Source organism: Bicyclus anynana, chromosome 6, assembly GCF_947172395.1.
Source record: "Bicyclus anynana chromosome 6, ilBicAnyn1.1, whole genome shotgun sequence".
NCBI classification, from domain to species: Eukaryota; Metazoa; Arthropoda; class Insecta; order Lepidoptera; family Nymphalidae; genus Bicyclus; species Bicyclus anynana.
Window position 1 is genome coordinate 6,173,184 of NC_069088.1, and position 25,348 is coordinate 6,198,531.

At 38.6% G+C, this 25,348-nt stretch overlaps 1 protein-coding gene across 4 annotated transcripts in view; it reads left to right on the plus strand.

Annotated features, from left to right (window-relative positions):
- The first annotated feature begins 1,809 nt into the window (after positions 1–1,809).
- LOC112045990 (liprin-beta-1) overlaps positions 1,810–25,348 on the plus strand; it is a 38,870-nt gene continuing 15,331 nt past the window's right edge. For 2 of the 4 annotated variants that reach the window (XM_024082420.2, XM_024082421.2), the window contains exons 1-5: positions 1,810–2,330; positions 2,645–3,282; positions 5,937–6,110; positions 21,618–21,767; positions 24,476–24,632. In XM_024082420.2, coding sequence (XP_023938188.2) covers positions 2,054–2,330; positions 2,645–3,282; positions 5,937–6,110; positions 21,618–21,767; positions 24,476–24,632 — 1,396 coding nt within the window. In that variant the 5' untranslated portion in view covers positions 1,810–2,053. Of the gene's footprint in view, positions 2,331–2,377; positions 2,569–2,644; positions 3,283–5,936; positions 6,111–21,617; positions 21,768–24,475; positions 24,633–25,348 lie in introns of those variants that run through there. The other 2 variants (XM_024082422.2, XM_024082424.2) reach the window with 2 other exon arrangements.

The window sequence follows — 25,348 nt, forward strand, 5'->3', positions numbered from 1 at the left end:
TAGATACCCTGTTACTTTTACAAAATTGCTTTACTATTAGCATACTCTTAATTTATATACAATTAAAAAAAACTGTCATCATCCCTATTAAGAAAATCCCAATCAACCCAGCCGGGGATCGAACCCAGGACCTCCGTCTTGTAAATCCTCCGCGTATACCACTGCGCTACGGAGGATGTCAAATCAAATCAAATATGAAGACAATCCTCGTCCAATCATTCTCAATGACTTCGAAAGTAAAGACGAACACGCGCGGTACGGAGCGTCGACACTCCATTCGGTTTGTTAATGAATTATTTATACGTTCACTTCTTTATTAACATTCTTGAAAACTGCGACCGCAATGGTAAATTACGTTAGAAAACGTTGTATATGTTTTAAATATATTAATTGTACACGTGCATAGGTAATTGTTAAACACCTGCTTTGAATATAGGAAGATTTCTTAATTAGTCTTTGTTTACTTTGTTTAAATCAGGTTGTTTTACTTATATGGCTTTTAGAAAATAGGGAAATTTTATTACTCACTGCCTATGTAGAAAAAGCAGTTAAAAATACGGAATAAAAGAAATGCGTTTCCAGTTCGATGAGTCTCAGAAAAACGCGGACAGAGTTGAATATAGGATTATATTTGTTTTCTACGAAATACAAAAATAAATTATTATGTTACTAGGGGACGCCCGCGTGAAATTTAGTTTTTCACAAATCCCTCGGGTACCATGAATTTCAACAGGATTTAAAATAGCATATGTATTAATTTAGAGTAAAATCTATTTCCATTCCAAATTTCAGCCAAATCGGTTCAGTAGTTGCGGCGTTAAAGAGTAACAAACATCCATACAAACTTTCGCGTTTATAATATTAGTAGGATTGTAGTAAGCACACATAAGTGAAGAGTTAAGTATCAGTCTACATCCTGTTCCAAAAATGCAACTGCGAGAGAATAATAAATAAAAGCAAGTTCTAAGAACTTATGAAACACGTGCGCACTCCCATTAAGTTAAAAATAAATTCCTGCATTTATAGCATTTTCTGACGGGACAGCTGTCGTTTCTATTTCCGATACGAAGGGGATGTTTTTTTCATTCCCCGCTCGAGACTTCTCCAATACGTGCACCCCCCGATAAACAAGGATTTGTTATACCGCCCATCATACTATTCCGCATTTCCCAATTTTCCGCCCGAATAAAATGTAATGCAAATAAACGAACTGTTACCAACAAACCGTTAACCCACTTGCCGATACTAAACACAAAACTAGATTTATTTACAGTTGTAGGAAACGAGACTACATTTACGGAAGTTTTAACTATTATTTACTTTAGTAATATTACGTACTAGACAACGCCCTGCGGTTTCAACCGCGTAGATAAAATATATGACACTCACAAATAACGTGAAAGTAAAAGTAGATCTAGAGTCTAGAGATTACCCTACGATACCACAAACTTTACCTTTTTATAATATTAGTATCGATTTACCACTCGTTAATTATACAGATCCATCAAGAACATTATGAATTGCTTAACGCCTCGAAGCAGACGACGTACTCGTGAACACGTGGAGGAAGCCAGTGCCCCGCCGTACTATCCGCCGCAACCGCCCTACAATCCGGAATTCGTTGAGAGCAAAGCTAGTGTGGCGTCCGCCTGGGGTGTGTGCTACACCGTGCGGTACACCGTCACTCGCGAGGGCGAGGACGGGCGGGGGCGCCGCTCGTTGTACGAGGGCGTCGACTGGATGCCGGTGAGTGCACAAGTGTCGCTACTTGTGGGCATCGCGCCGCACGCTCTCACTGCGCTTACGCATTGTGCGGAGCTACCTGTGTGTTTTGTGTGCAACGAGATGTTATGTGTACTCTGACGTCATTAACGTAACGCCCGTGTAACTTTATCTAATCGAGAATGCGCTTGTTTATGAGATAGTGTAACGCTTGTTTTAGTAAAAGGATCAAAGTTTAAAGAGTGTACGGAATGCTTCACGTATCGAGATCTATTTCCGGGCGCCGGCTATTGCCGTTTTAGTATAAGCTCTGCTCATTCTGAAGGAGAACATGCGCGAGCTCGGCCGCGGCGGCTCACTCGTCGCTGCGACCATAGCGGCGCTGCACAGTCGCTCGTCTGCCGACGCCAAGCCTCGGCCGGTCAATTCGAGATCGACCACCGAGGAGAATAGAAACGTTCTGCTGCCCCTGAGGGAGGCCGAAGTTGAAGACTTTTCCTCGCAACGTTTCTCGGGAGTCAGCGATCGCCCCGCGTCGACCGCTTCGGACGCATCGGAACGCGACTCGGCCTCCGTTCATTCTAGCGAGGCGCCACCCCTGCGCGAGAGTACGTAACTCAATGTTTATGAACGAATCACTGACGTATATTATAATGCTGGAACGCAGCCAAGCTTTAAAATAGCGGCGTGTTGGTGACTAGTACAATTGTCGCGCAGTGTCGTTCGTCAGGAGCCTCATGTCCGACCAAGAGTTTCTCACGGAACCCCTCGACGAGGAGGAGAAGCGCGCGATGGCGGGCTACCAGCCACCCACCGTGCGCTCCTACACTTATTCGTCGATTCGCGGTACGTTGAGAAATGATGTCGTGCACGAGGCTCCGCTCGTTTCAAACACGTTCTTTACAATTTAATATCGTGACAGGCGGTGATTCGGACAGTCCCGACGAAGCGACTCTGAAATGTTCGAATTGGACGGATCGCGCCGGGATACCGACGCGAGCTGACTCGTCCGACTGTGACACTTCGACGTCTGAGGAAGAGTCGGAGGAACATGAATACGATACGAGCAGTCGTGTCGCCGACTACCAAACGCTGACGCCGAGTAGACAATTGGACAATTCGGCGCGTTGTGACAATGACTTCAAGTGGATGCCGAGCGAAGACATAATGGAGGAGGCGGGAGAGCCCCCGTTTTTGATCTCTCGGGTAGAAGATTTTTCATCGAACGCCAGCTTAGACCGGAGACGGCGACCTCCGAGCGATCGCAGCGATCGTGACAGGAAAACAAGGTCGTCGCTGTCAACGAAGCCACCGCAGCATCCGGCGAGCGTTCGCGCCTCTCCACGATCTCGGCATTCTTCAAGGAATGAGGAGACGCCTCCAGATCTACAGCGTCGATGGAACTCGTATGAGCATTTCCGCTGGCCCGAGGGAGGATGGTGGCCTCCTCCTCCTCCAGTATGCTGGTGCCATGGCCCACCTGCGCCGCCGCCGTGCTGCATGCATGAGCGAGCATGGCCCTCGCATCCGTCTCTACCGGTACCGTCGCGTGCATACAAGGTACGATAGTGTTGAAAGTGAATTGAAAAAAAATCGAGTCTGCTTTAGAGTACACGACTGAAGTAAAACTTCTTTTGCTCTCCCTTTCAACGTCCGTTTGCCTCGCCCGATCACTCTTTTCGTAACGCATTTACTCACTCCCCAAGTCAAGCGTGCGTAAAGAAGTTTTACTTCAATAATAAATTTGATATTGTTAAATGTCGAATGCCTTAGACGAGTGGCTGCTAATTGGCGTGCTTGTTATCTAATTGTCTAACAAAAAGTTAATTTTTAACTATTTCGATGTGCTTCTTGTTATTAAATTAGAAGTTAAACCACGATTTAATAAAACTTTCTAAACACCCGGCGTCTGGAATTTATGTTTGATATTTTTAAACTTACGATATGGTTTCCATGAAATACGTCTGAATTTCTACAGCAGCGAAAAATTGTTATTTTCTTACTCAGATCCCACATTTCTCGTACGTTTCGTTTTTTTTTTTTACTCTCATTTGTTTTGTTTATTTGCATCTTTTAAATTTTTAATGTATATAATAAATCAATTTTTATATATACAAAATAAAATACAAAACATTATTAAAAATAAATCCAGCCCTCCCGTTGCGAGGTATGACATGCCTGCAGCGCTAACGGCTTGACATCCGATAAAACAGATTGTGGGTTGTTGCATGACATCATGCAGATCGCGATGTTAGCACTACAGGCATTTGAGCTAATCGGATGGTGGATGGCTAGCATTAGAATGCATACAAATGCTACATAACATTATGGGACGACGCGTGAGACACGAATGGGATCACCAAAAAGCAAATATCGAAGACCACCCTTTTCCTGAAGTAATGCACGTATACTGCGGTACCAGGAAGGCTTAAAGTATTTCAGAGTTTGCCGGGAAAATTGTAGGAATCACATGTAGTATATAGTTCTGTAAAGATTCACAAGTGAGGTGGAGGTTGATCAAGAGTTGTTTTAAGTGATTAATTCTATTTTCTCGGTGGACTCTCGGTCAGTCCACCCTGTTAGGGCAAATTATTTGTTAAAATGATTACTTGATGACTGTCTAACAGTCTTTCTTTGTAGGATGGTGCTGGTTACAGTTCGTTTCACTCTTGAAAGTTTGCTGCGATTCACGATAACAATACCAATTATGAACGTCATAAATGCGACTGTCACCGTACCCATGATATCTGAAAAAAACTTTAATGTAATGCAAAGAATAGGATTAGTGTAAAAAAAACCATTTCATTCATCAAACCATTATAACTTTCATATTCCTTTCATAAATGAGGCCTAGCTATCGTAGGTTCACGTTCCATTTATTTATAGATATTAAAAAAAAAATCGTTTTATTTTCTTTGCATTGGTAATTTTCTGCTCTGAAACTGTAAAATAAAATGCAAATTTTCCCCGGTTAACCACGTTTGATAGGTCAATGCAATTTTTGTGGCTTACATTTAAATTTATGGTATGCAATTTTATCTGCAGCAATCAAAATTGAGATATCTGAACAGATCCTCTCAAATTTGAGCCATGATAAATGAAATAAGTAAAATTTAATGTAAATTAGTACTTCAAACACTTGAAAGATTACACTGAAATCATAGAAGTTTTACGCTAGCCACAAACGGTCAATTATTCTCACGTTTCTGTAGCACCCACGACTATAATTGATCGTATGTTGGTCACAGCGTACATGACTTGTATAGTATGCCGCGTGGGTACTGCAGTTTGCTTTTCAGAAACGTGAGAACTATTGACCGTCAATGGCGACCTTTAGATTAAATTCCTACTCTATATACCTACTCTGTTATTGTATATAAAAAAAAACTTTTTTTTATTTTAGACGCGTCCTTTTTTTTGAACATGGCCAATATTTCCTTTTGTCCGCCAAAGAATCGTGTTGTTTGTCTGCATTGACTGTTGAATTTGTTGTTGTTTTTCTAGATATTGTCGTACTGACTCATTTCAATGAATGGGCATGAACTCAAGACCTATTGGTATTAAGTTCCCAATTGTGGAGCTATTTAGGTTCAGTTAGCCATGCCCTTTTTAACACAACCAATGATCTCTTACACTTGACAATAATCCATTGGGTTTTATGCTAGCCACAAACGGTCAATTATTCTCACGTTTCTGTAGCACCCACGACTATCGTGAACGTGAGAATAATTGACCGTCAATGGCGACCTTTAGATCTAACTCGAGACTTGTCTGTTTTAGTAGGTACCTACACTTATGGAGCTATAATACCTTAAATCATAAATACCCTAATAATGCCGTGCCGACCGAAATACCGTGTTTCTTTCTTTTAATAAATTTTCAGTTCTGATTCTGAACCCGGAGTATAGGAGCAGTGTTAAACCATCGTGCCTCATTTATTATCATAAACATCTGATGGAAAGGGGGGGGGGGGGGAAGGACTGTCCGTGTGCCATCCTCGAACTGAAGTTTGGCTGTTAATATATGAAAAGCCTTCATATTTTAGCCGCATAACCCAGCCCTATCGGCGATAACCAAGCCCAGTCCACTCACTCGCTTATATTATCCAACAAATTGTCGTCTTTGATGGCCGGGTGCTCTTTTGCCCAACATTTCCCTTCCTTACTACCTTTCTACTTCCTACCTTAAATATATAAGAGTACGTACCATTGCAGAATGACGCAGAGGACAGAGTACGAAGACTGGAAGCTGATAAGGAGAGCCTGCAGTTGCAAGTGCAGGTCCTGTCGGAGCAGATCGCAGCACAGACTGAGAAGATGGCCGACCTGGAGCGGTCCCTGCACGACACCAGGCAACGACTCGACGATACGGACCAAAGACTACAAAAGGTACATCGTTATCAAAATTCATACTTGTTTTTAATTGCACCTAATGGTAAGTGATGATGTAATCTAAGATGGAAGCGGGCTAGCTTGTTTTAGCAGACTCAAGTGATTACAAAAATAAGAAAACTAATGTCGAACAAAGGTAATGATTCACAACATTTGTCAGGACCACTTAATTAACAAATCAAACTGTAGCCAAAGTAAGACCCTAGAATGGCAGAGAGTGACCTTGAGTGAAGTCACGCACTTGTGAACGATGTGCGTAGGGTTAAAGGATCCTTTGACTGTTAACAAAAAGTCACTCTCACCGCCTATCCCAAGTAACCCATAAAGAATTACACAACAAGAGATGTGGACGGCTCGAACGCCACGAGCACACTGAAGCCGTCCGTACCGCATGTCGTTGCAACGCGGCGATGACACTTGTTATATGTAGGATGAAAATCCACGAAACGAAACAACCGTTTCGGTTTCTAGACAACATCGTAGCGTAACGCTAAATCGCTTGGCAGTACGTCTTTGCCGGTAGGGTGGTGACTAGCCACGGCTGAAGCACAGTAGATATAATAAGGCTGAAGCCTCCCAGTCCCGCCAGCTAAACTGCGAAACAAACTTCCATACCTACTAATATCATAAATGCGAAATGAAGTCTGCCTGTCTGTTACCTTTTAACGGTGAAACCACTGAACCGATTTAGATGAAATTTTATATAGAGATAAATTGGACCTTGGAGCACAACACAGGCTACTTTTTATCGCGAAAATATTTATGGTTTCCGCGGGATTGCTAAAAAACAGAATTTCAAGCGAACGTTCTCGTTCTCTAGTCAGATATACAACGTGTCCCAAAATTCAACGATAAGCGGGCGCCAAAAGATTGACCTGCTCATGAGCACTTAAGGAAAAATAATAAAAAAAATATACCTAAATTTTTTTTTTAGTTACAAAATAAATTTTAAAATTCTTTGAAAATTTACACCTTGTATGATATTTTGAACTACCGCAGCTACAATTTCTTAAATATGCTTAAGATTTTTTTTGTATCGGAACCTAAGTAGTACTACTATTCACCACAACTCTTAAAAACACCACAATGCCCGCAGTTTTTACACAAAAAAATATCAAAATATTTTTTTTCCCTCAAATTTTTAAAGATTTTTACTTTCAGTCTACTTTGACTCATGGTCTTGCAAAAAAAAGTATGAACACCGCTATGGCAAGTTATTTTCAAAGTTGACGCAACTAATCAAGATTTCAAAATAGTATAATACCCTAGGATAACTAGTCACAAAAAAAAATATGCGTACCATTTGTAAACAAGAACCAAATTTCTTAATTGTTCTTGTTGTTAGTAATAAATTTTACTATGTTCCAAAAATGTGTTTGTTATTTTAATTACACAACATTAAAGTAAATGTTCGAATTGTTTTCCACCGGCATTAATACAGGCACGACATCGCCTTAAAAACGACCGTTTTATTTTTCGCGCATATCTTCTAGCATTGATATGTGCCGCAGCCTGAGTGATTTTTTGCCGAAGCTCGTCCAATGTCGTAATCGGTTTTGCGTAGATCCTGTCTTTGAGACAACCCCAATAAAAGAAATCCAGGGGGTTTAGGTCGGGTGATCGGGGTGGCCATAGGATAGGACCAAGTCGCCCGATCCAACGCCCCGGATACTCGTGGTCTAGGTATTGTCTCACAGGACGAGCGTAGTGAGCTGGGCAACCATCATTTTGATACCACATATTTTGAAGGTCGCTTAGGGGGACGTCTTCTAGTAATTCTTGCAAATCATTTTGTAAAAAGTTCAAATAACTGTCCCCATCTAAGTTTCCTTGTAATTCAAAAGGCCCAATCACTTTTCCATTTAAAATGCCCGTCCATAAGTTGACCTTAAATTGATATTGGGATTTGTCTTCTCTCATCAGGTGCGGATTCTCATTGCTCCAGCTGTGTAGGTTGTGAAGATTTAAATAGCCATCTTTCTTGCAGGTTGTTTCATCCGACCATAGTACTTTATCCAAGAACTGAGGATCTTCCCGATGCTTTTGAAGCATCACTCGGCAAAATGCGATCCGCAGTGGATAGTCCCGTGATAGTAACGTTTGTACACGTCTGTAATGATATGGGTGTAGCCGATGACGTTTTAGTATTCGATGTGCTGAACTTTTTGGGATTCCCGTAGCTGCTTCTATGGCACGCACTGAGGTAGTTGAATCAATGTTTATTTCATTGAGAACTTCTTCATCGCATTCCGATCTAGGTCTTCCAGCGTTTCTTCTAGCTGACGGCAAACGACCCTCCGAAAACGCTTGATGCACATTCATAAATACCCGATAATCTGGATATCTTTGAGCGTTTGGGTACCTTTCTCGATACAATCTGCTAGCAGCGTTAGCATTGCACCGACATTCTCCATAAATGAGATGCATGTTAGCGTATTCCATCGGCGTGTATGGTTGCGGCATGATAACGCTAAACAGTCCAAAATACACCAAAAGTCCAATTCACAAAACACAGGCACAGTCCAAAATAATGCCAGGTCAGTTCAGTTTGCAGATCACTTAAGTCCAGTCCAAAATGCAAAGCCAAAAGTCGTTAGTACGAGAGCCACGTCAATTGAATACGGAAAGTTGCGCAGTAAACAAAGGAGCAGAGCGTACTGACTTGCTGGGAACAGGATTTTCTTTACCTGCATCATTGTCATTCAACAAAGAACATCTGTCTATCCCTCTCTAACGTATACTTATCGCTATCTTTCTCTCTCTCTCTCTCTCTTATTTTTAAATGTTATCGTTCGTTCCATTAAAATTCTAGGAAATTGCAACGTATGACTCACATCATTTTGTGCATAAAGTAAAAGTGATTTCTAGGAGCAAAAACATTTTAGAAATTTAGTTCTTGTTTACAAATGGTACGCATATTTTTTTTTTGCGATCTTAGGGTATTATACTATTTTGAAATCTTGATTAGTTGCGTCAACTTTGAAAATAACTTGCCATAGCGGTGTTCATACTTTTTTTTGCAAGACCATGAGTCAAAGTAGACTGAAAGTAAAAATCTTTATAAATTTGAGGGAAAAAAAATATTTTGATTTTTTTTTGTGTAAAAACTGCGGGCATTGTGGTGTTTTTAAGAGTTGTGGTGAATAGTAGTACTACTTAGGTATCCGATACAAAAAAAATCTTAAGCATATTTAAGAAATTGTAGCCGTGGTAGTTCAAAATATCATACAAGGTGTAAATTTTCAAAGAATTTTAAAATTTATTTTGTAACTAAAAAAAAATTTAGGTATATTTTTTTTATTATTTTTCCTTAAGTGCTCATGAGCAGGTCAATCTTTTGGCGCCCGCTTATCGTTGAATTTTGGGACACGTTGTATAGTAAAATCTGTCTGAATAAGTGTAACCAATCAGTAGTAGGTAGTAACACCAATTCGTGTCAGTTTCGACTATCTTGTTTAAATGCTAGACACTCATCATCCGATATGTCGGTATCAGTTTTATCGGACGTCAAGCCGTCAGCGCTGCAAGCATGTGAGCTTACTTGATCGTCAGTGGCTGACATAAGTTTACTAAAACTTTACAGAAGGTTCGAATAGTAGGTACAGTTACAAAACGAAAAGTTAAGAAAATTGCGTCGAAAGTTAGATACCTACCTAATTTCAGAAAATTTTAACGATTTTATTTATAAAATAAAAAGTGAGTATTGCCATAATAAAAATTTTAATAAAAAAAATACAACCGACTTCAAAACCAAAAAACGTAACCAGTAAACTAAAAAGCGAAAAATAACATCATAATATGTTCTACCTGCTGATCAGTATGAAGGCGGTGCTAAGCCGGTGATGTATTAATTCAAGCCATTTAGATTTTGCAGACAGTGTTGTTTCATGTGGTCCCGTCAGAAATGGCTTAAATCAAGACAACACCGGCTAAGCACCGCCTTCATACTGATCAGCAGGTAGAACAAATTATGATGATGGTTTTTTTCGCTTTTTAGTTTACTGGTTACGTTTTTTGGTTTTGAAGTCGGTTGTATTTTTTTTATTAAAATTTTTATTATTTTTCCATTTTTAGTGTAAAATTTCATCTCAAACGAACACATCAGACCCCTAATGACAGTCACAACCCATCTTGGTACAAAATTCTCAGCAATACAAATTAATCAAGCCCAAGCACAAGGTAGCTACCGTACACCGTTAAGGGGTTCCCTTAATTGACCTTGGTCTTCATCATCAGACCCCTAATGACAGTCACAACCCATCTTGGTACAAAGTTCTCAGCAATACGAATTAATCAAGGCCAAACACAAGGTAGTTACTGTAAACTGTTAAGGAGTTCCCTTAATTGTCCTTGGTCTTCATCACCAAACCCCTAAATGATAGTCACAACCTATCTATGTGGAAAGTTCTCATTAATACAAATAAATCAAGCCCAAACACAAGGTAACTGCTGTAAATCGCCGAGGAGTTCCCTCGTCTATTTTATGGCTCCATCATCAGATCGATTTTAAACCTTCATGAAATTGTAGTGCTTAAAAGTACTAAATGGAAAAGTTGACGAACACATTAGACACCCATATAATTTTCGAAAGTTCCCCTCAATTTCTCCAGGATTCCATCATCAGATCTTGACATGATGGCAATGGGACCAAATGGGGACTATAACGTTTCAAACAAAAAAAGAATTTTTGAAATCGGTCCAGGCGTCTTTGAGTAATCGGTGTACATACATAAAAAAAAAAAAAAAAAAAAAAATACCGACCGAATTGAGAACCTCCTCCTTTTTGAAGTCGGTTAAAAACACGTAAACAACCTTTTAGATATAAATCGACCACTTAAACATTCATATAAGATGTACGAACATAATTTTCATATCTTCCTTTTCGATTGTACTTCTAAAAAATATTCACCGTGTTTCGCCGAAAAGAATCCTATGAAAGGAACGAGGAAAGGGTAAATGTTACGAGAAAAAGGGACTGAACTCGCTAATAACGAAGGGATTTGGGGAAATGCGATGAGATATGTTTGTCTTTTGAATTTTCCCTTGATAAATAGAATGATATTTCCCTTCAATAAAACATAGATGTTATTTAACATGGTAAATGATTGTTTGTCTTTTAGTATTATCACCTAAATCTGTACCTCATATATTTTATAAAGAGGTAAAATTTGAAAGTTTATGTTTAATCTAAAGAAAGAAAGAAAATTTGTTTGTTTGACACACAGGCACAATACACTGAAGACATCAAAAAAAAAAAACTAAAACAAAGTACATAACTAAAATCAAAAGATCTTGCAATTAAAGATTAAATAACATAATTGAAATAGAAAAACATAATTGAAATTGAAAATTTCGAATAACCCCTGAAGGTCATGAAGTTTATTAGTTACACTCTCGATCAAGTCATCAATATTTTCTTTCATTTGAGACCCCACTCGAGTATATTTGCTGACATTCGAATATATGGGAAGAATAATCTTCCCCACTTTAACCCCTCAAAACTTTTAAGCGGCTCAACCGATTTTCATCAAAAATGTCTAAGAACACTCGCACGTAAATCACCTTTCATACAAAACAAACTAAATTGAAATCGCTTCATACGTTCGGGAGCTATGGCGCCACAGACAGAATGACAGACAGACATACAGACAGACAGACAGACGCCTTAAACTTAGGACACCCCTTTTTTTGCGTCGGGGATTAATAAAATATTTTTTTTTCTACAGAATTGATTTTTAAAATTCTTTATCAATATAAAGCCAACGCTATTTGTGAGTGTCATAAGCTACATATTATCCCTACGGAAACGGAAACTACGCAGGTGAAATCACAGGGTGTCTGCTATAGAAAGTTAATTATAAATAGCAGTGCACAATCCTTTATACATAACGCGGTTGTAATTTTATCTCCGCCGTAGAAGGCGCAAAGCTGTAAACAATTTCATAAGGCGTTAAACTCCTTAGCATTCAAGTGTCGGCACCGGGTAGGATGCGCGCGGAATAATTCGACTCTACCGTAGTTTCTAACGTGGATATCTTATAACCAGCTCTAGTATCACTTTTAATTAAATAAACTAAACTATTTAACTGTTTACTGTGTTTCAGTGGTTAGCGTATGAAGGTCTGCAGGACCTGAGTTCGAATTACGGGTCGGGGTATGAAATATTAAGTCTACTTATAAGTAATTTTCTGCCCGGAATTGGAAAGATTATTGTTACAAACTCGAACGTTATTACCTTAGGCTCGCCATTGCTCATTGAAGCAGCGTCGTGTGTGGATTCTGTATCTCTCCACCACATTTTACAGGCCAGTTTGATGTTTATTTTAATAGGTTGATAATAAAGACCAAAATGGTGTTGGTATAGGCCAGCTGACCCTGGGACCCCTAATGGGCTGTTAAAACTTAAAATACGCTGATAAATTGATGATGATGATTTAAATGTTATTTAAGCTTGCGAATAATCCATTGGAGATTTCCGTGAAAATTATCAAAAAATAATTGATATTCAGTCAGGGGTGTAGTCAGGGGTCAGGGCAGACTTCACACACGCAAAAAATTAAGAAATTTCTCTGGCATGCAGGTTTCCTCACGATGGTTTTCCTTCACCGTTTGAGATACGTGATATTTTATTTCTTAAAATGCTGGGTGCATTTTAACTGTTAAGTTGGAGGTGCATGCCCCGGAACAAATTCGAACCCACACCCTCCGGAATCGGAGGGTGTGGGTTCCACCTCTTTATACAGTTTTTTTAAATGCTTCGTGCTTTCCATATATATTGTACATGCAGAAAAACATACCTATATTACTAATAAATACTTACATTGTTGAGGTTGACCTTTCTATTTCTATTAAACATAATTTATGTACCTCGTGCGTACCCCTGTCATAAAATCAGTGCAAACCATCGATTTAGCTTTATGGGTCGCACAGTACGCGTGGCGTGTTACAAGTGTGTGGGGTCTTAAGTCGCCAAACTGCTTAACATTCAAAACGCCGAGCACCCGGTGGATATTGAATAAACATGGCGGAGGCGTAATTTCTAGCTCACAGTGTCCTAAAAGTAATCGTAGACTGTAGGGCGAGACGCACATTAGTCACAAGTCACTCAACAAAAAGTGAGTTTTGTATTATTTTCCATGTCTCTCTTTCAGAAGTATCGTGTTAGACAGAGAGCGATAAAGATGATTTGGAAACTCACACGGTCGAGTTATAAAAACACCATTACAGAATAGCGCTACTTGCGATTGATGTGTCAGATGGAATAGCCGAAAAAATGCGCCAGAGGACAAGCACTTGTGTATATTATACGGTTATCTTTTCCAGTATGAATACCCGGGTAGTTGACCAATTTTTTTAGCGAGAAGCCTGTGCTAAGAGTGGGTATAACTGGATTGAACTCGACTTGGGTTGGGTTTAAGTCGGGCTCCTTAACCGTGAAGCTATACAGGCTTTAGAATAAGATGAAAGCAAATTGTTCTGCGGTTTTGCGGGTGATGATGATACAATGCTGTCGCGGCAATGTGCGATCATCTTTTGATATCGTTTCGATCTTCCTACGTTATTCTTACTCATCAACCTAGCTTTAGCCGTGCATTTTGTAGTCAAATGCACTCTTATAGCAAAACCTTCAATCAATATCGCAATTCTCTCTAAATGTACTATTCTCGTACGTTTACACTTTTTTATAGTCTAATAGCCGACACCCCGAGGTTTTACTTGCGTAGTTTCCGTTCGTGAGAATACGGGGATAAAATACAGCCTATGACACTCACAAATTACGTGTCTTCCAAGTGGTAAAAGAATTTTCAAAATCGGTTCAGTAGATTGCGACGGCCTCCGTGGCGCAGTGGTATGCGCAGTGGATTTACAAGACGGAGGTCCTGGGTTCGATCCTCAGTTGGGCCGATTGAGGTTTTCTTAATTGGTCCAGGTCTGCCTGGTGGGAGGTTTCGTCCGTGACTAGTTACCACCCTACCGGCAAAAGCATACCGCTAAGCGATTTAGCGTTCCGGAACGATGTCGTGTAGAAATCGAAAGGGGTGTGGATTGTCTTCTTACTCCTAACAAGATAGCCCGTTACCATCTTAGATTACATCATCACTTACCATCAGGTGAGATTCTAGTCAAGGGCTAACTTGTAAAGAATTAAAAAAAAGAGATTACCCCCTGTACCTGTACATCACAAACTACCTCTTCATGATATTCTTTATGTCTATTAGTATAGACATCTAGTATCTTTAACAGAACGTTCCCGTTTCCAAATGATTTAGTTCTTTGTTGAACAGGCGAGTACATAGCATTCTGCCTCAAGCGAATGTTAGATGAAATGAATACGAGACTCTACATTATGCTCGTTTTACAATGGAAGTGTTTGTGACGCATTTTTTAACCTTTGATATTTGTTTGATGACTACTTGTTGGTTCAGTGGTTAGAATATGTGGCTTAGGGTCACGAGGTCCTGGATTCGAGTCCTGGGTCGAGCTACGAAGTACTGAGCTTTTCTTACTTCTAAGAGTTTTTCAGTGAACATTCTCAGCATAGAGTTGAAAAGTTTGTGGTGTTAGATCGATTTTTTTTTAATATTTTCTAATTAGCCCTTGAGGTCTTGACTACAATCTCACCTGATGGTAAGTGATGACGCAATTGGTAAATTGTTGGAGTTGGTAAATTGGTGGTGTTACGCTTCGTGCCTTGGAGAGCACGTCAAGATGACGATCCAGGTCATTAATTTCAAGTTTTTGACTTTAATTAGCACCATTAAATCATGACATAACTTGACGTTTCAAAAGTGCTTGTAAATTAAGCCTATTTGAAATAATTATTGCGTAATGAATTTTGAATTTTTTGAACATTATCATCAAGCCCAAGCCCGCCAACCTGCGTTAGAGCGTGGTGGGTATAATAAGCTCCTCACAGGTAGGCCTGCCGGCAAATTCACTAACTTTGACGTATGTTAGCTACCTAATATGATTAACATCAAATCAATAACAACCGTAGTTTTCATATTCCGTAAAGCCCACTGTAAACATAAATCAAAATGTCATTTGGGCAAACAGTCATCTAGTACTCTATTATATCCACGAAGGGTTGTTAGTAAGCACCGGGTGACATTTTTTACCTATACCTAATATCAATTTTGATCGGTTTCCATTAAATAAATACCATTGAATCCGAAATTATGTGGCTTAAGAATTATAACAATTGGCTAGTTGGTAAATTTCGTATATGTCCACTAGTTAGTGAATTGTCCGTCTGGTCGTACGATGAATTGTTTAAATAATCTGCTGGTGATAATAACTTAACAGCACCTACTAAAGTATACCGGTCTCTGACGAATACTAGTAAAGAATATTTTTAAAAATTATGAACACCACTCAAGATAGTTTATATCCCAAAATTTATTACGACAGTTTAAAACGTTTTAAACTCTGGTTTCCATCAGGCATTAGCTAGGTCATAGGTACACGCCGCCCGGTGTTTGTAATAGATCTCTCTAAAAGTAATGGTGATTCACGCTGTCTGGGAGATTAATAAAACGGTCTATAAGATTATCTACTTGCCTTAGTACCGTAGTGTGCCTTTTAGGGGCCCTGTATCAAAATTAAATGAAAGAATTTATCACTAAAAAAAATCGCGTGCTTAACGAACCTTTTTTTTTTTACGTGGGGAAATCCTCATGGATACCTTCTCGCCACGGGGAGGCAAGAAGGTTATGTCGGACTTCAACCGACTAAAACCCCACGGTGTTCCGACTCGCCGCCTGATGACTGAGCCACGGGGACAGTGCTTAACTAACCTAACCTAACCTACGAATATGTAGGATGATTCCAAGATTGTTGATTCGGGTAACTTTGTACTAGGAAAATGTGAATTTGGGCTTATACAGATATTGCTTTTTAAATGTTAGTATTTTAAACATTTATATCATGAACTTTTGACATGTCTCTCATTAAGTAAGGTTTTGTCTTAAAGAATATTTAGAGAAAAATACTTCAAAGGATTATTAGATACGGATAGAAAGGATTATTTGTTATTGTATAAAAAAAATAGTAGAATGTTTAATAGCAAACGGTATACTTAACTGACTTGTTTCTCATGGCAAACATAATTTTAGGTTTACAGCTTAACCATTGCACTATAATAATGTGTTCCAAAAATGACCATTCATAATTTTAAATTACATAATAAAGTAATGAGTAAACGTCTGAATTTTGATTTAAAACATTTTTTGTTTTCATAATTCAGATAGGCAACTGGTATCACGTATGTAATCCTATAAAGGGATGTACGGGAGGTCACTTGAAAACAAAAGGTCTTCGAATAACCCTTCATCCATTTATGAAAATTTATATATTGTTTTGTGGTTTTATAAAATTATAAAAAAATATAACAATACGAGTAAATCACTCAATATATAATTAATAAACAATGACGCCACTGCGGTTCTACAGCATATACCTACACTAGCAGAAAAAAGTTCGTGATATCATACAAACAGTATGGCAATAGTAACAGAGGTCCTGGCTTCGATCCCCGGCTGGGCCGATTGAGGTTTTCTTAATTGGTCCAGGTCTGGCCGGTGGGAGGCTTCAGCCGTGGCTAGTTACCACCAAGCGATTTCCCGCTCCAGTATACGATGTCGTGTAGAAACCGAAAGGGCTGTGGATTTTCATCCTACTCCTAACATCTTAACTCGCTGCTTACGTTTTAGATTGCATCATCAATTACCATCAGGTGATAAAAGTCAAGGTCTAACTTGTAGAGAAAAAAAAAGAAATGTTAAACAATTCAAATATAGGTACGTACACAGGAATCTAGTAGGTGAAGTATTTTTCGAATTAACTATAGTCGCTGTTTACGGTTATTCCACGCTCTCGACCCAATTTCAGGTCTTTACACAAAGTTATGTGTATGAAAACGCAAATGAGGGGAAAAAAATCTAAAACGAACTATCGCTTTGATATGTCTGGCGTGCGCATTCACAGAAACGGTGAAAAGCTGTGTTTGGTTTTTGCGAAATATTTCTGTTTTGCGGTATATGCGATAGATGTTTAGATGCTTTTTATGATAATAATGATTATATATTCTTTAGAAAATAGGTTTATAATGTATCATCATCGTAAAAAGCCTATTTAGATGGCCCAGTACCTGCAGAGTGCAGGGTTATTATGTAACTCGGTGTACCATTCAAGTAATCAGTCACTACATCGTTTTTCATCGTATTTTCGTTTTTACAATCATCTAACATTGCGTTTTCAACGAAGTGACATAATTATCGTTTTTTACATAAAGTAACATTATAGTGGTAGTAGAGCAGTAGCAGGAAGTAAAGTTATTTTAACGAAAAACTGGTATTTACGTAATTTCGTTGAAATAATCATGTTAGATGGTCGTAGAAACAAAAAAAAACGTTACCGCTTAATGTAAAATGGTGCAGTTAAGGTAGAAAAACGAAAATACGATGAAAAAAGATGTAGTGACTCATTATTTTAATGGTACACCCAGATACATTAACATAATAGGCCCCCAGGACACATCTCTTTATATTACGGGACAAGATGACGCCCCGCGGGTTTACCCGCGTGGTTTCTGTTCCCGTGAGAATGCAGGGATAAACGTCTTTCACAAATAACGTTGCTTTCTAGTGGCAAAATAATTTTCAAATCCTAGTGATTACCTAGGGGGTAATACCACAAACTTGACTTCTTTATAATATGAATTAGATATGGAACTTGTACTCACGACGTTGTTCCAATTTGGATTGGTGGCTTTAAAATGAAGTCGGTTAATAAAAGTGTACCAGTGGCGTGAAAAACGTTTTTAACTAGTGTGTATTATATTTACAAATAATACACAATGGAGAATTTCGTCTCCAATATAGTTATTTCGATACCAATATATTATATAAGGGCGTATAATGATTCCTCAGGGTAGGCAGTCCATTTATGCACCTATGGATTCGATAGCTTAACGTACTTATCCTCCGAGTCACTAACTTAGGTACTAACTGTAAAACCAGTAACTTTACAACTCAGAGGAAACAGAGAAAAGAAACAACGATAATTCATTGAACCATGACTCAAAAGCAACTCATAATGCGTACCCACTCTGACATAGCCACTAGAGTGACTAGACCAAAGAGTCAGTTCTCAAACCAAGATCTGTTAGTGCGGACTCACACAGCCACTGGAGTCAGTTCTCCAAAACGTTTATACCCTTTTTAATGTATCTCGCACGTATAAACGCGGAGCGATTGTTACATACAACGGTGCTATAAAATAAATGGTTCTAATTTCGTATTCTACGTGCGGCGTGAGTATTTCGCAAGACCGCTACAGACGTGGAATTTTACTGAAGGCAACTAGACTGTAATGTCCGCGTACCTACCCCATAGATCAAGTAACTTTTCTATGTAAATTTGTAGAATGTTAATTTATTGTTTTATTTTAGCTTTCCTCGTTTATACAGTAGTTAGTTAGTTAGTGGTAGTTACTTCGGTGTGGCTTCGTATTATGTAGTCTTGACTTGAAGTGTTTTTCTCTCATCAGAGAAATTCTGAGTAGCAGTGATGTTGTAGCAGTGATGACGCCTTGGCTCGGAGAGCACTTGCCATCGCTCCTGGACATCTATCTATATATATAAAAATGAATTGCTGTTCGTTAGTCTCGCTAAAACTCGAGAACGGCTGAACGGATTTATCTTATCGTGGTCTTGAAATGTTCGTGGAGGTATAGGGAAAGTTTTAAAGGTAAGAAAAATTTGTATAATTGCCGGGAAAACCATAAAAACCCTTTTCTATTTCCCATACAAACGTTTAAGAGTCAAGCGGTAGGGGTAGGGTCTGGGTAGGGTAGGGGTAGGGTAGGGGTAGAGGTATAGAAGGGTAGAGTAGGCATAGAGTATAAGTGCACTTATGTCAAAACGAAGCTTGACCGGGTCCGTAAATTATCAATAAAATCTGCAGTGTTATTATATATCTCGGAGTTCCACCATACACACCATTCAATTAAGGAGTCACTACGTCGTTATTATTGTATTTTGTTTCTGTGATCATCTAATATAGTAATTTCAACGAAATGACCTTGACTACGCCATTTTACGTCGAGTGGCAGTGATTTCCTTGTTTTTGCTATCATCTGACATGATTAATTCAACGAAAATCCGTAAATAGTAGTTTTTCGTTAAAACAAAGTTACTATTTGCTACTACCACTACTATAATGCCAAATTACGTAAAATGGCAATTATTATTTCATTTCGTTGAAAACACAATGTTAAATATAATTGCAAAAATGGAAATACGATGAAAATCGATGTAGTGACTAATTATTTAAATGGTACACCGATATACATAATAACCCTGCTGATAAATAGTGATCATTCTAGAGCTAAAAGTTATTCACGAACACTCGCAACACAATTGAGCAGCGTGGTGGGTCTAAACCTCAAATTCCCTCTCCTATAAGAAGGCCTGACCTGTAGTGTAGGTATTTAAATAGGCTAATAAGGATGATTGTGTTATTTTAAAGAGGGTTCCTTACACGTAGGTGGAGAGTGTAGACGGTGTCTCGTAAAAAGAGCGCTGAATATTAATCCGCTCGAATGATTTAAACATTCTAATTAATGTCTTGTAGATATAATTTTAACAACAACATTAAAGATGATTATGTATATGTATATTCATAATAACTTAATTAGGTACATACATTTAGGAATATATTGTAAATCAAAGATTTTTTATGTATATTCTATTGGAACATGTTAGTTAATCCGATATTGACTGGAAATTGTATCCAATACTTGCTAAATCATTTGTAAACAATAGGCAATGCACTTTTTCACACGCACTAGATGAGAGAAAAGCGACGCAAATGTACAGTAACACCGCAACTGGTCTATTTACGTCTAACGACCTATTTACCACTCGTTATAAATGCATTGTACAAAACGTTTGTATGTAGTTGTGATCGGCTATTAATTATCATATTTATTTCAAAAATAAATCAACGAAAAACAACGATAAATGTTTGACATTCAAAATCTTTGAGTCTAAGCACATAATGATTTATTATATTTAACTAGCTGACGCCGCACGGTTTCACCCGCGTGGTTCCCGTTCTCGTAGGAATACGTAGATAATATATACTATATATCGAGGAAGGCTATATGCTATATATTATATAGCATATAGCCTTCCTCGATAAATAGGCTATCTAACATTGAAATACTTTTTCAAATCGGACAAGTAGTTCCTGAGATTTGCGCGATCAAGCAAACAAACAAGCTCTTCAGCTTTATAATATTAAGTATAGATGGTTGTATGGGTATCCTCAATTTATTTACAATGGTTTTAACATGCGGCAGTATTTTAGAAACGAACAAAATGGACTCACACTTTCACACGTAATTAGTACATGTAATTGAAAAAATATATATACGGTCGAATTGAGAAACCTCCTCCTTTTTTTTGAAGTCGGCTAAATATGGACCCAATTGCACTAACGCCGTAACTGTTCTATTTACATGAAACGACCTATTTACCGTTCGTTATAAATGCATTGTACAAAACGTTTGATTGATAAAGTTTGTAGCGGAGACCGACGTTTGCTCCAGATGCGCTTTGTTAGCTCGGCCCTCTATTACCGTCTCCAGTTGTGTTTCACTCGAGTTATTGTTTCTGAAGAAATACTACTTCCTTGTTTTACGAATTAAACTTTATATTGGATTGTGTTATTGTATAGAAAAATAATACAATTTTAAATTTATTTTTACCTATTTCAATATAATTTCCACACAGCCGGTTTAAAAATACTATAATTTAATATGATTTATCGTTTGCATATTGTAGTTTATTTTTTGTTAATTAGACCATTAATTATTTTAAACTGAACCTGTAAATATTTGAATGCCTTTAATGTTACCAAAATGTAAGAGATATATTTTAAAAAATCTATCTAATCTAAGAAAGGATTTGTGAAAAATTCAACTTTAAGAGCAGTTGATGAAATTGAGGAGAAATGTATGAAATACTGTTTTATCTTGCGGCGGGAAAAATAATATCACGGAAAACCCTCGTAAAACTGCTGAAAAATCGAAAAATTCTAATTTGGCATGAATTGCTCTGATAGCCCAGTGGATATGACCTCTGCCTCCGATTCCGGAGGGTGTAGGTTCGAATCCGGCCCGGGACATGCACCTCGAAGTTTTCAGTTGTGTGCATTTCAAAAAATTAAATATCACGTGTCACATCGTGAGGAAACCTGCATACCAGAGAATTTTTCTTAATTCTCTGCGTGTGTGAAGTCCGCCAATCCGCATTGGACCAGCGTGGTAGACTAAGGCCTAACACCTTTCATTCTGAGAGGAGACTCGAGCTCAGCAGTAAGCCGAATACGGGTTGATAATGAATATTATCTTCTAAAAATAATATTTTAATTTAATAACCCTTTTTTATTGATATTTTGAATACGTTTATTAGATGTTTACCGGTGATTCCAATTGCAGGAAATGCTACAACGTTCATCGCTGGAGACGCAAAAGCTGGAGCTGCTGTCGAAGCTGAGCGAGGTGCGGTTGCGAGCCGCCGAGCGAGGCCTGGCGGAGCGCTCGCCGCCGCCCGAGCCCGCGCCCGTGGCCCGCCCCGCGCCGCCCCGGGTACGTGCTTTGACGTTACAACAATGTCAGCTTGTTTGAACGTCCCATTATACCTAGGCCTACATCTTAGCCCTAGGTATAATGGGTGGCGGAGTAGAAAAGTTCGCTCTTCGTCTCAACGCAAGAAAAATAAAGTGTTTGTCTGCTCCGACGCACGAATGGAGTTGACTCTTTCAAATCTGAGACTGTCTAAATAGGTGTATGTCGCCCACCAGCGTTCACTATGTACCTACGTCTCAATACCAACGCCTGAAAAACAAAAGGTGCGCAACCGAGAAACAGCAGGCCGCGGCGTGTACGTGTAAAGTGCGCAGAATAGGTTGCGCACAAAAAACATAACGCTGTCATTCGTTCGTCGAATTTTACTGCCTATATTTTTTCATACCGGGGGCTATGTATGAAAAATCGATTCTTAAGGGGGTAAACTCCAAAAAGAGCGATTGTTTCGATTCCGCCGCTATTGTTCGGTATTTTTCTTTTTCTCCCCTCGGGATTTGTCGTTGTGCACGTCTTAGGACTACTGGTCTTTATTATTAACATCTGAAAGTGACTGTTACAAAAGAAAATTTCAATTACACTATACAATCTATTTCAATTTCAATTACACAAACACTATAATCCTAAGCTCTCCAACCTGCTTAATGTAGCAGCGTGAGTCATAGCTTCAAATACTTTCCTGCAGGTCTAAAATGTGCGTCAAGAGAACGATTTAATTTTGTTAGACCGCATGACAGTTACTGCCGCAGTAGTTTCAAGTTTATCGCGAACAGACAGACAGACGGATGGGGCAGAGACTTACTTTTATAATATAAATAGATAATAGATAAGCTAATATACTGCTTTTATATAACAGTGATAAATCTTCATTGCCACTAAAATAGTCTACACTACCCGCAAACTTTCGTAAAAGGGAGTGAGGTTTGGAAATAGGATGTTACTGGGGAGTTGTAGAGACAAGCGGGACTCATTAGTCGCGATACGTGCTCCTAAGAGTGGCTGATGATCCACATAGTGTAGGCGTTCTAGGCAGAGAGCTGACGGAGAGTTTTATGAAGGTACTTAATCTATACAGAAATGTTGAAATGTAGTTCCTCTAATCTAAGTAATTTTTCTGTCTGGACTGACCTGGTTTTGAGGTTTCAAATCGTGGGCAGGGCTATGTAATGTTGAGTTTATTTTCTTAGATACAATTCTCAAGTTATACTAATATTATAAAACTGAAGAGTTAGTTTGTTTGCTTGAACACGCTAATCTCAGGAACTACTGGTACGATTTGAAAAATTCAGTGTTAGATAGCCCATTTATCGATGAAGGCTTTAGCTTATATATTATCCCCGTGTTCCTTTAGGAGCTGGAACCACGCGGGTGAAACGCGGGTAAAATATATTCACTGTTAAAATATCTTATCAAAATTTCTCACTAGCTCTTAGCACAACTACTAAGTACGTATTCCGTTCTCCCTAGATAATGTTTCTAACTCGTAACTTGCTACTTAGATAACGGGGTTTAAGTGAAAACCTTTGTAATGAAATGTACCATATATTACCACCTATTCAATTATTTAAACGCGTTCGCTTGTATCAAGATTAAGATTTTGCTTACATCTCTTTATCGCTAAGCAAGATTGTTTGGAGAAAATTTATTAAAATGTGTATAGACTATAGACTACAGTTTAAATTAATATAAATATGGTAAATCTAAAAAGAGAGTAAGAGACTAACTATCGTCAGTAAGCCGACTTTACATACAATCGATTTTTTTATTATGATCGGTCGGTTTGTACCGTTTTATTATGTGTACATATAGATAGTGTGCTCTGTTGTGTGAAGAGAGAAGTTTCGCAATAAGACGTCACGCCGTGCGTCAAAGACGAGCGCGATTCATTAGCAGTGCTTTGAGGCCTGACGAGTGCGTGATTTAGGCCGGCTCGTCAATCGTAATGTGTGTTAAGTACTGTCTAGAGTATGTAGACAGCTATGTGATATATTTGATGCACTTTTTGTGTGTTATACTTGTTTTAGTAATAATTATCAATAATTTTATTTTACAATCCTTTGGGCACCATGGATTTTTTCGGAATGATAAGTAGCCTATGTGTTAATCCAGAGTAAAATTTATTTCAATTCCAAATTTCAGCCTCAGTATCAGTAGCCACAGCGCAAACAAAAGGAACAAACTTACACACACACGCACAAACTTCTGAAATTCTTAAAATACCTACTCCGTTAGTTAGTCCGGATTGACTAATGAAAAAAAAAATTGCAGAGTTGAACTTATTAAACACAATACGACCTTTTTTCTAATTTATCCCTGTAAATCATAAACAAACAAAAATATTGAAATAGGTCAAGGCGATTTTGAGTTAAGATGGAAGCGGGCTAACTTCTTAGGAGGAGGATTAAATCCACACCCTTTTCAGTTTCTTCACGACATCGTACCGGACCTTCTGGCGAATTTTCCACGAATCGCTTGACGGTACATCTTTGTCGATGGGATAGTAACTAGCCACGGCTAAATCCACGGCCAAATCTGTTACAGCGCTGGGCATTGCTTTCCTGCGATGAACGGCTAATGCTGAGCTGTAAACCCATTCTGTTTGGTGTCACAGACAGTCATATAATATCTAAGATTGGATGTACTGTTTGTGACACTAAAAAGTAAATAAACTTATTTTCTTTCTCTCTTTTACTGTTTACCTTTCTTTCCAGACGCCGCCTGCGAACTACGGTCGTCAGATCGAGAGAAACACGCACTTGTACTCCTCCCTGCCGCGGTCCTCCGTGCTCTCCTCCGAGGCGCGAGTGGCGTTCGGTAAAAACAACATGGTGGTGGCGCGCGGCCGCGGACACTCTGTGCCGAACTTAGGTCTCTGGGGACGTGGGCCTTATCCCCAGCGGATAAGGTCGCTTTTGCTCTAACTAGAACCCCAGAAGCATGTGCCTTTTTTTGTAGTGTTGCCAGACTTTTTGGACAGGATTTTGGGATACACATATTCCTCTTTTTTACTACAAGGAAGGTTGTAAATGTGGTTTCCAGCCAGCTTATGGCTCTATTCACGTTTCACTCTTGAAAGTTTGCCGCGATTCACGATAATAGTACCTATATATTATACGTCATACAGGCCACTGTCACCGTACCCATGCTATCTGAAAAACAATTTAGTATAGAATATCCTATTAGAACCGTCGTATTTTTAATTGTCAAAATCATCATGGAATTCTATCTATCTGTCCATATACTCGTATACGATAGAACGCGAGTGTTTATACATACCTACTCGTATATTGAAATAATTTCCATAAATTGAAACAGAAAATGAATTCAAAATGTACATAATGTAGTTAATTTCAAGAACATCAAAGTTATTTTAAAAATCTATCTACCCTTTTTTGACTTAAATGAATCGAGAAAAAATTGCAAAGTAAATCCTTTTAAATCATCATTCCTGGTATGTGTAAATTCCATACACACAATGTATCTCTTGAAAAATATTTATAAAGAAAGTCACTAAAGCTCTGTCTCCTCAAAATAAAGAAACACTTCGTTAATTCACAGGTTGACCCTTTTTTTAGCTCAGTATG